General features: G+C 42.9%; 1 protein-coding gene across 9 annotated transcripts in view; it reads left to right on the top strand.

Moving 5' to 3' along the window:
- The window catches only part of PCDHA5 (protocadherin alpha 5), a 103,790-nt gene extending 100,633 nt beyond the window's left edge, over nucleotides 1-3,157 (top strand). For 8 of the 9 annotated variants that reach the window (XM_007671729.3, XM_007671731.4, XM_016228268.3 and 5 more), the window contains exon 4: nucleotides 321-3,157. In XM_007671729.3, coding sequence (XP_007669919.2) covers nucleotides 321-631 — 311 coding nt within the window. In that variant the 3' untranslated portion in view covers nucleotides 632-3,157. The remainder of the gene's footprint in view (nucleotides 1-320) is intronic. The other variant, XM_029053312.2, reaches the window with a different exon arrangement.
- Nucleotides 3,158-12,175: the final 9,018 nt, after the last annotated feature.

Raw genomic sequence — 12,175 nt, 5'->3', positions numbered from 1 at the left:
CTGTTCTCCCTCTCCCTTAGACTGTGAACCTCATGTGGGAACAGGACTGTGTCCATCCTGATCATCTTGTAATAGCAATACTAATAATTGTGGCATTTGTTAAGCATTTATTTTGTGCCAAACAATGAAATAAGCTCTGGAGGAGATGAAAGATAATTAGGCCAGACACAGTCCCTGGCCCTCTGAATCTCAGTAATTAGCATAGTGTTTGACACGTAGTAAGCATTTAATAATAATAATCGTTCCTCTACTCAGTAGTGGAGGATGCACCACATTGGGGTGGATCTATGTTTCTGAAATGCTGTGTTTGAATCTTTCAGAGCCGGAGGCAGGAGAGGTGTCACCTCCAGTGGGAGCCGGGGTCAACAGCAACAGCTGGACCTTTAAATACGGACCCAGCAATCCCAAACAATCCGGCCCCGGTGAGTTGCCCGACAAATTCATTATCCCGGGATCCCCCGCCATCATCTCCATCCGACAGGAGCCTCCCAACAACCAAATTGACAAAAGTGACTTCATAACCTTTGGCAAGAAGGAAGAAACCAAGAAAAAGAAGAAAAAGAAGAAGGGGAACAAGGCCCAGGAGAAAAAAGAAAAGGGGAACAGCACCACGGACAACAGTGACCAATAGAGGAAGGCCTAATGGAAGCAAGCCACTTAGCCAGTTTTGTAACCATGGCGACTCTCTCCTATGTAGCAACTCCTCCAATCCACACCATCCCTGTCCTTCCCCCGACTTCCACAGTCATTCGGAAGTTCACGGTGTCTGTCTAGATTGCTTAACGGGGTTTTGTCTGTCCTAAACCTGCTGTTAACTCTTTCTCTCCACTCTGGCTTGTTTTCAGAATCTAAAAAGCAGACCCAAGTTTCCTTTCTCCTCCGCCGAAAAGGAGACCCCTCCCAGCCCCGCCAGTGAGAGGTTTGGACTCTTGTGGTTCCTGGGATCCTGTCTTGATGACACTTGCAGGGCTGGCTTAAAGGTCTTGATAATGAGCGACCCGGGGCCCACTGACCTCCTCTGGGGGTCAGTTTGTCTGCCAGGAGATGCAAGATCAGAGTAGCAGGAGCAAGAAGCATGGGTAAAGCGTGCATGAGAAGGAAACACCAAGTTATACAGAGATTTTCAGGCTGAGGAGGAAATCTGAGAGAGGAAGTGACCAGACTTTCCAAATCTAGGATGGGATATTTAAAATTATTAACCCCCCAGGTGATTTGGGGGAAAACCCCTACAGAGACAACTCATTCCTCACACCCCTACCCCATCCCCCAACATTTGCAGCTCTTTAGGAAACTCTAAAGCCCTTTGGCTATGCTGTCACTCTGAAGCCAGCATCTTAACCCTAAGGATTTCCTTTAGAGTTTGAGAGGAGGTGAGTCAGGCGGGACACATCTGGCTCTAATGTGTTTCCTGTACGTACCCGTCCCCACTCCAATGTTCTTTTGCACACGATGTCCCGGAAAGGAGAGAGGACCTTTCCCCACAACACATATGCAAAAGTGAAAGAGAAAAAAAAAACCTCACTTTATCTATGCTGTTTGTTACTTGATAGATTTATTTAAAAAGAAAATATAGCTGTAAATGTTTAAAAAGAATTATGATACAGATGGTGCCCTTTCACCTGAAAAAGAGAATCGATCTCCAATCATTAGAAATGATACTTGCTGCTACTGAAGTGCTTTAGAGAAATTGCCTGAAACATCTGTATTATATTGGCCACCTGCCAATCACAGCTTTATCCTATCGGACCACTCTGGGGCTGCCTCTTGCATGTGCTAATAACTTAATACAAGAATTTCTTTTTTTCCTCCCCATATATCTGCACTTTGATTACACAACCTTCTCCAACAAACTCCTGAAACAAAGACACAGAAGAGAAACGTTGTTTTTCCATACACATACAGCAAGCGACCGAAAGGTCTTCTATTCTGTGATTTGTCTTAGTGTCCTCTCCCCAACCTCCTACTTGACTTGGTTTTCCTTTTCTACAAGATTTTGAATTGCTGCCCTTTCTGACACTCATGATGTAAACTCCAACTCCTGTATGTATGCCGTGCTCTCTTATAAGAATCCTGAACTCTATTTATTCTGTGCTTGTGTATGTGAATGTCAATGCACCTATTTCCTGGAGTGGACTGTAAGCTTTACTGTTGAATGTAATTCCATTCGGTTTCTTTTTTGTACTCTTGTGAACAGGTGGAGTCGTGTTCATTTTTTTGAACCACCATTGATGATCAGCTTTTGTGGATGAAAGACACAGTAAAGCTATCTTTCTTAAATCAAGATTTTGGTGATTCAAGGGATTTATTTATGACTGATAAATAGCTCTCACCTGGTGTGCTAATTTTTCAACATTAAGGAACTGGAGTATTAGACCCAAGTTTCCTTTTTAAAGAAGGAAAAAACCAAAACCCCACCCATTTCTTGAAGTAATCCCTGAAGTTACTCCCTTCAAAATTGAAAGTATAATACCAAAACACACTCTGTGAAACCTTGCACTTACTGTAATTCCTAACCTCTCTGGAATATCAGATCATAATGTTAATGATTAATCATGTGTGTACTAAGTGCTTATTAAGGTGCCAAGCACTGTGTTAAGCGAAGATAATCAGATTGGGCACAGTCCCCATCCCACATGGGGTTCTCAATGGGAGGGGAGAGCCAAGATCTTCTCCCCATTTTACAGAGGAAGAAACTGAGGCCCAGAGAGGTTAAATGACTCACCCAAGGTCACATAGCAGGCCAGGGCAGAACTAGGATTAGAATCTAGATCTTCTGACTCTTAGTCCCATGCTTTTCCACTAGTATAGCCCAGTTGAGAAGTTTGAAGATTTTAAAGGGTTCTCTCAGAATGATTAATTACAATTGCTACAGCCCTATTTAACTAAAAAAAACAAGATGAGAGTGTATTAGAAAACATTCCATCCTCCAAAGAACTTTTTATGGAGAATCCAAGATGCTTATTATTATTAGTAGTAGTAACGATAATGATCTCGTATCTGTACAGCACTTTTTATATTTGCAAAGTGCTGTACAATCTTTTGTTAATTGGTAATTATTACAGCTGTAATGATTAAAAACACCACGTGGATTCATTTTTTTAATTGGTGCTAATGGTATTTCCTATATTATTGCTAATAAACAGATAATGGTATGTAAGTAAGACATGGTGGTTATTTCTAAACTGCAGACTAGGCAAGATGCCAAAGTCCCCACATCACACAATGTACCTTATTTTAAAACGGAAGGCCAAAGTGTCTCCAGCACAGTGCCGACATCGGGCCATAGTATCACGATCCGCCTGATGGTTGTCTTGGTAGCTACTGTAGTCTTCACCACCCCCATTAGCCAGCTATCTTTCAGGATTCCTGCTGGGCCTGTCCACCTTGCAGAACTCCCCAGATGGTTCTCCTGGAAAAAAACTTTCACCTCTGATGATTCTAGCAGACAGAGCTGGGATTAGAACCCTTGTCTCCTGATTCCTTGAGTCAACCTCTTTTCACTGGTCCAACAATATAACATTATCACTTGCATTCACTATATCACAATGAAAATTTTGTGCAGAACTTGGGAAAATACAATAAGGTAGATTATACAATCATGTCCTGGAGAAACCAGTCCTCCCATATATGCCAAATAACATTCCCATTGCCAATCACTCAAAGGTATTTACTGAATGCCTGCTGAAGAGGAAACACTAAACTAAATGCATGAAAGAGTACAACAAAAGCAGAACACATGCTCTCAGCTCTCAAGGGGCTTACATGTCAATGGGGGAAACAGACCAGTTCAGAACTTGCTATGCATGGGGTCTATCTTTGTATCCCTCCATGTTACCCATTTGATTTGGCCTTTCCTGGGCTTGTTAGAAACCTGATCCCTGGGCAAGCTCTGCCTAAGCTCCACAGTGCTGATTTTAGGAGAGGACAAAGTGGGCAGTCACTCAAGGTTGTTAATCAGAAGGGCCCTTGCCCAGAAAACTCAAGCTTCATTCCCAGGGCTACTGGGTGAGCAAAGCATAAGGGTTTGGGGAGAAACCCCCGAGTGGAAATGTGGGGTTGGGGTGATAAGGCATGGTGAGACCTTCCTGGTGGTTCCAGGGTGAGGTGGCCTAGCTGGGTCCTTGGGGTTCCAGGGGACAGGTGAGCCCCTCCTCTGGTTGTGCTGCAGAAGCTCCAGAAGCCAGAGACGACGAGGAACACTCAACCTAAACTCCTCCTTCTCCCATCTCATGAAGGGCCAGCAAAAGTGACCGAGGTTCCATGTCCTACCTGGAATGGCCTATTCAGTCAGCATCCTCTTGTTCAGCATCCAATCAGCCCAGAGGGATGGGGAATGGATGATGATGCCTGCCACAGCTGACCTCCAGGGCCAGAGACAGGTTGGTCTTAAACAGGCCCATGCTGGGGAGAGGAGAGATGGTGAAAGAATGCAGAGGATTATCCTAAAGCAAGGGGATTGGGTTCTTGAAAAGTTGTGTGTTATGAGAAAACTATATTATAGTAACCATTGGCTCAGTGATAATTAATCAGTGATATTTATTGAGTGCTTACTGTGGGCAGAGCACTGTACTAAGCACTTGGGCGAGTACAATACAACAGAGTTGGTAGACATGATCCCTTCCCATAATCAGCTTACAGTCTAGTTAATGGCTAGAGTCTAATTACAATAATAATAATAATAATGATGGCATTTGTTAAGCGCTTACTATATGCCAAGCACTGTTCTAAGTGCTGGGATAGATACAAGGTTATCAGGTTGTCCTACTTGGGGCTCAAAGTCTTGATCCCAAATTTCTAGATGAGGTAACTGAGGCACAGAGAAATTACGTGACTTGCCCAACGTCACACAGCTGACAAGTGGCCGAGTTAGGATTAGAACCCACCACCTCTGACTCCCAAGCCCGGGCTCTTTTCACTAAGCCACACTGCTTCTCTAATAGAGAGGACAGAGTAAAATGATTTACAGGTAGTGGGAGCAGGAAGAAGAATAAATATGAAACAAGAAGCATATGAACAGATACATCATTGCCACTATCTCTCTGAACTATTAGCGAGTATACAGGATTTGACATTTCCTCATGTCTTTGACCCCAACTTGATTCGCTGTCAGAATAAAGTGGCAGAAGCATATTTTGCGGTAATAAAGTTATTGTCTCCGGTTGTCTGTTACACCAAGCAATTCCCTGCCTCTCCCAGGCGTGTCCAACAGAATTCCTAAATCTTTCCACCCAAACCCTGGCCACCCCCTGATTTTCCTATCATTGTAGACAGCACCACCATCCTTCCTGTCTCACAAACCAAAAGCTTGGCATTATCCTAGACTCATCTCTCATTCAGCCCAAACATTTAAACTATCACTAAATCCTGTCAGTTCAACCTTCACAATATGGTTAAAATTTGCTGAAACTGCTACCACCTTAATTCAAGCATTTATCTATCCTGCCTTGAATCAGCTTCCTTGCTGACCTCCCTGCCTCCTGTCACTCCCCACTCCAGTCTATAATTCACTAAGCTGCCAGAATCAATTTTATGCAGAAATGTACAGGCCACATTTCCCCATTTCTCAAGAACGCCCAGTGGTTGCCCATCCATTTGCACATCAAATAGTCACTCCTTACCATAGGCTTTAAAACACTCAATCACCTTGCTCACTCCTATCTCACTTTGCTGCTCTCCTACTACAATCCAATCCACATACTTTGCTCCTCTAGTGTCAACCTACTCACTGTACCTTGAACTCATCTATCTCACCTCCGACCTCTTGTCCACATCCTGCCTCTGGCCTGGAATGTCCTCCCTCTTCATATCCTACAGACACTTTTGCCCACTTTCAAAGTCTTAATGAAGGCATATGTCTTGCAAGAGACCTTCTTTGACTGAGCCCCCATTTCTTCTTCTCCCACTTCCTTCTGTATCACTCTGATTTGGTTCTTTTATTTACCTCCCCTTCAGGCTTACAGCACTTATCTTCATATCTGTAATTTATTTATTTACATTAATGTCTCTCTCCCCCTCTAAACTTTAAGCCCATTGTGGATAGGGAATGTATCCACCAACTCTTTAAAAATTTAAAAATTTACTGCACTCTCCCTAGTGCTTAGTAGAGTACTCTGCACACAGTAAGTACTCAATAAATACTGATTGATTGATGGGCTCATAACAACCTTTCAACATCTATATAACATCCATTGAACATCCATGTAACCCAGAAATTGAGAAGAGGAAACAAAGAATCAATCATACTTATTGAGTACTTACTATATGCAGAGCACTGTACTAAGCACTTGGGAGAGTACAACAGAGTTGGTAGACACATTCCCGCCCACAATAAATCTGAGGTAAATCTAATTGAAAGCTTGAGGGATATGTGGGTCAGACACATTTCACTGTCTAATGCAAGATTGGGCTAGGGTGGCTTCGGAAATATCCCACATCTGAAAATATCTGCAAGGGTTTGGGAAGAGGAACAGGAAATAAGGGACGAAACCCTTGCACATGAATAAGAAATCAAAATGGCCCACTCCTGTGCATTTCTCTCTAGTTCCCCTAGGACATCCTCAGCCCGTAAATGAAATCAGCATCTTTGCAGCTTGCCAGATATAAGCCCCAGGGGATTCTGGGTGAGTGCAGGGAGGGCTAGCTCGAACAAACTCGAACACTTAACAGCCCTTGCAGGATCCGGGGGAAGGGGATGAAAAGCAGGAATGAACTTTTAATGACAGAGACCCAGAGCCGCTAAATAACCCCATCTTAACTCAACCAACATCAGCTCTCTCCTTCTTCAAAGCCCTTCTGAAATCACGTCTTCTCCAAAAGGCCTTCCTTGATTCTTTTGTCTTCTCCCTGCTTATATCCCCATTACTGCCTGTTCAGCATTTCTGCTGAACATTTAAGTACTCACAGCTTCCCATAGTATTTTTGAATATGTCTTAAATACTTAAATACTTAAATTACTTAAGCACTAACTCATAAACATATCTTTTCCTTCATCCCAACTGAAATTTATTTCAGTGCCTGTCTCCTCCATTAGATTGAAAATTATTCGAAGGCAGGGGTCATAGCAACTCACTTGGTGGTACTCTCTCCTTTTAGTACAATCCTCTGCACTCAAGAAGTGCTCAATAAATACAATTGATTGATTGGTTAATGGTTTGCCAGGCACTGTCAAAGTCATAGTGAAGATACAGATCTATCCAGGGCTCTCCCCACTGCACTACACTTCCTCTGGGTGTTCTGAATGCTGTAGTCACACTGTAATCCAGTTCCTCTGAAGCACTTCATGCAGAGAGTGGTTCTGCAATGAATCAAGGGATAGCAAGCTACTTGTTCCAGCTTTTAAAATTTCATTTCACTCTCTGGGTAATATCTCCATCCTCAGATCAGGCAGTCTGACAACAGAGTGGAAGTTCATTATGAACAGGGAATGTGTCACATCTCTATTTTGTATTTCCTAAGTGTTTAGTACAGTGCATTGCACCCAGGGGATGCTCAATAAATGCCCTGACCTTTTACAAGTACTATTACAACAATAATAATAATTGTGATATTTGTTAAGCACTTACTATGTGTCAGGCCCTGTCCTAAGCACTATAATAGATACAAACTAATCAGGTTATACACGCTTGTCTCACTTGACCTGCACAGTCTTAATTCTCATTTTACAGATGAGGTAACTGAGGCACAGAGAAGTGAAGCGACTTGCCCAAGGTCACATAGAAGACAAGTGGAGCAGCCGGGATTATAACCTGGGTCCTTCTGACTCCCAGGCCTGTACTCTATCCACTAGGCCATGCTGTTTCCCAAGACATCATGCCTTTCCAGTGAGCCACACCACCTCTCTGTACAAGGCCCACTCAATACTGAGCTCCCAACAGTCCTGAAAAAATCACCAAGACACATCACTCAACTGAATGGAGGCTTAAAATTATACCTACCAAATTATACTGCGAGGGAAAAACCAAATTATAGGTCACAGTTAAGGAGCAAAAAATAAAAATGATTCCTGACTACTACTATTACTAAAGATATATCCAGAGATTTAGCCCCACCAGCTATGGTACTATTATCCTGGTCGGACTTAGAGGTCTTTTAAGGCTTTCAATCGTAGTGTGAAAAGCATTAGCATCTACTGAACTCTTTCCATTTGATTGCAACTCAAGGTCAGTAAACCTATCATGCATTTTCTTGGTAAATTCATTAACTAGTGCTTGACACCCAAAGCTCACTCTGGAAATAATTTAGGCTAATACTAGCCCGAAACTAACACATAATCTCCCTCCTAGAAATTCTTTCAATATCCAAGCCCTCCTGAAAAGTCCTCCTCCTTTGGGAGGCCTAGCCCAATTAAATAATAATAATGATGGTATTTGTTAAATGCTTACTAAGTGTAAAGCACTGTTCTAAGTGCTGGGGTAGATACAGTCTAATCAGGTTGGACACAGTCCCTGTCCCACAAAGGGCTCACTGTCTTAATCCCCATTTCACAGATGAGGTAACTGAGGCGCAGAGAAATTAACCCAAGGTCACAGAGCAGACTAGTGGCAGAGCCAGGATTAGAATCCAGGACCTTCTGACTCCCAGGCTCTTTCTCTATCCACTAGGCCATGCTTCTTCCCTAATTCCCATCACCTCCAGCCTTAGCAATTTTGCATCTCTCAATTCAGTCACCATTTATTTCAATGTTTCATATTCCTGCTACAACCAACTATATCTATTTTTCCTTCTGCTCCCCCTATATGAAAACAATTTTTGTCTGCCTCTCTCTCCCATTAGCTTAATCAATCGATGATATTTATTGAGCTCTTACTCTGTGCAGAGCACTGTACTAAGCACTTGGGAAACTACAATGAAACAGAGTTGGTAGATGTGAACCCCGACTGAAAGGAGCTTACAGTCTTCAGGGAGAGAGAGATTCAAATAGTTGAGGGCTAAGGAAAAGAATAAAGTAAATTACAAGCTCTTTAGGGGGGCAGGAAACACATCTTATTTTTATTAAACTTTCAGGAATTTAATAGAGCACTTTACATATAAGTGTTCTGAACCCAATAGAATGCAAGTAAGTGCTCTGCATCCAGTAAGTACTTTTGAATGACTGAAAGCTCAAAGCACTTGCAGTTGTTACTGTTTTTGTCTATACTTCAAGAGCTGCAACTTTTCCTGTTCCTCTACCTGGGCTGTGGTTAGGCATTTGTATTTTTAGCTCCTTAACTGTGACCTATAATTTAGGGTTTCTTCCTTCAGTGTAAGGTAGCTATAATTTTAAAGGCTCCATTCAGTTGAGTGGTGTGTCTTGGTGAATGTCTCAGCACTGCTGCAATTCAGTATTGACTGGACCTTGTCCAGAGAGGTGGTGTAGCTCAGTGGAAAGGCATGGTGTCCTGAGTCAGAAGATCTGGGGTCTGGTCCCAGTTCTGCCAGGGACCCTCTGAGTGATCTCAGAGAAGTCACTTAACTTTTTGGCCTGTTACCTCATTTTAAAATGGGATAAGAACCTTGTTCTTCCTACATTTTAGATAGTAAGATCCATAAAGGACAGGGGCAGTGTTTTATCTAATTACCTTGTACCTACCTCAGTGCTTGGCACATGCTAAGTGCTTAACAAACACCATAGTGATTAAAGACCATAATAATTATTACTGGTCAGGTGATGTCTTGCCCTGAGCTAGCCAGGGGTGTTACTGTAGAAAATTGGTTTTTGGGTGTCTGGTACAGTGCTCTATCAGACCAATTTCTGCTTTGATTTCAGAGAAGAGTTGAAGGCAGAGATGCCAACTTCAAGGGGTTTGTAACTGGAATCACAATCTTGTTTAACCCAGCTCTCTGACAAAAGCAGTAGTAATGGTGTTTTTTTGAGTACCTCCTGAGTACAGTGCACGGTTACTACACACTGGAGAATGCACAACAGAAGCACATTATATATTTCCAGCCAACTGAGCCTATACTCTGTTTATTGTTGTATTGTGCTCTCCTCAGCACTCAGTACAGTGCTCTGCACAAGTTAGCCCTCACTAAATATGATTGACTGACTCATATGGGACCTAAGAGTTTCCAGTCAGGGCTAAGAAACCCTAAATGGTAACCTTCAGAAACCTGTCATCCCCCTCCCCCAACCATACTTACCCTCTATAAAATCCCCTCCCACTCAAACTCACAATGGAAAGTTATCACCTGTATTTGAAGGTGAAAAAACTCCTAGTTTTTGCCCCAAAAAGGAAGAAAATGAGAAAACTTTCCCTCTCAGTTATTTTTCAGAACAAACCAAATGGATGGGGTCGCTTTCTCCTCTGCGGTTGACACTATCTACCTCCTGATCAGTTAGAAGAGTTGGCCTGGACAGAGAAGAATGCACTGTTATTGGCTAGCAAATGAAAGCTCCGGAGATTCTGAGAATGAAAACTAGAGCTTCATTACAGAGATTTAATATAAGAGCGCCAGTGCAAGATCTTTAATACTGATATTATCCTCAGCCTGCTTTTAATTTCCTCTAGAATATTAGTATGTTTCGGAGTGTACATGATAACCGATCTGACCATCGTGAGTTTAATTTTGGTGAATAAACAGAGGCTAACTTTTCAGCTTTGTAGTTTTCCTCTGATCTGTGTATGTGCTCTTCCCTCCATTTCAGTGTTACTTCACCCCAACCACCCTACTTTTCCAGTTACTGTAACTACCCCATTCACTCCATCACCCCAACCATCACATCACCCTTATCGCCCCAAACACTAAATCACCTACATCACTTCAACCATTTGAAGCACTGCATCAAGCTAAATCACTACATCATCCCAATCACCCACATCACTGTGTCACCCATATCACTGCAACCCAACTAACCATACCATCCCCGCAACCACCACAACCACCCCATCACCCACATCACCCCAACCAGTATAACCATTGCATCATCCCAATCATCACAGCACCCCAACTACTATTCTAATAACCACATCAATCTAACCATACATCACCAAATACACCATACAGGCCATGTTTCCCCACTTCTCAAGAACCTCCAGTGATTGCCCACCCACTTTCGCACCAAACAGAAACTCCTTACCATCGGCTTCAAAGCACTCAATTACCTTTGCCCCTCCTGCCTCTCCTTGCTACTTTGCTCTTACAATCCAGCTCACACAATTCGCTCCTCTAATGCTAACCTCAATCTCATCTACCTTGCTACTGACCTCTAGCCTGCATTCTGCCTCTGGCCTGGAATGCCCTCCCTCTTATCTGACAGGCAATGACTCACCGGCACTTTTAAAGCCTTATTGAAAGCACATCTCCTCCAGGAGGCCTTCCCTGCCTAAGCCTCCTTTTCCTCTTCTCCCACTCCTTTCTGTACCACTGTGACTACAGACTGTAAACTCTTTGTGAGCAGGGAATGTGTCTGTTATATTGTTATATTGTACTTTCCCAAGCATGCAGTACAGTGCTCTGCACACTGTAAGTGCTCAATAAATGAGATGGATTGAGGATTAATAATAATAATAATAATGTTGGTATTTGTTAAGCGCTTACTATGTGCAGAGCACTGTTCTAAGCGCTGGGGTAAACACAGGGGAATCAGGTTGTCCCACGTGGGGCTCACAGTCTTAATCCCCATTTTACAGATGAGGGAACTGAGGCACAGAGAAGTTAAGTGACTTGCCCACAGTCACACAGCTGACAAGTGGCAGAGCTGGGATTCGAACTCATGAGCCCTGACTCCAAAGCCCGTGCTCGTTCCACTGCGCCACACTGCAGGAAACAAAACAAAAATCCACACAAATCTCTTGGTAAAGGGAAGGTATCACAGAAGAAAGAAGCAGCAGCATGGCTTAACAGGAAGAGCATGGGCCTGTAAATCAGAAGGATCTGGATTCTCATCACAACTCCACTACTTGTCTGCTTTGTGACTTTGGGCAAGCCTATTTACTTCTCTGTGCCTCAGTTACTTCATCTGAAAAATGAGGATTACAACTGTGCAGGCCAAGTGAAACAGGGACTGTGACCAACCTGATTAGTTTGTATCTATTATGGTGCTTAGTACAGGCCCTGGCACATAGTAAGTGCTTAACAAATGTCATTAAAAAAAATGCTCCCTGAAGTCAGCATAGCTGCAGGGCTGAATATAGGACTAGCATCAGAATCATTAGGGAGATTTTCACCTCCAAAGATGGGAGTTTTTGTTCTCAAA

The sequence above is a fragment of the Ornithorhynchus anatinus genome, chromosome X2 (assembly GCF_004115215.2).
Source record: "Ornithorhynchus anatinus isolate Pmale09 chromosome X2, mOrnAna1.pri.v4, whole genome shotgun sequence".
Lineage (NCBI taxonomy): Eukaryota > Metazoa > Chordata > Mammalia > Monotremata > Ornithorhynchidae > Ornithorhynchus > Ornithorhynchus anatinus.
Note: the sequence above shows the minus strand (reverse complement) of the source record. Positions and strands in the feature narration are given on the sequence as shown.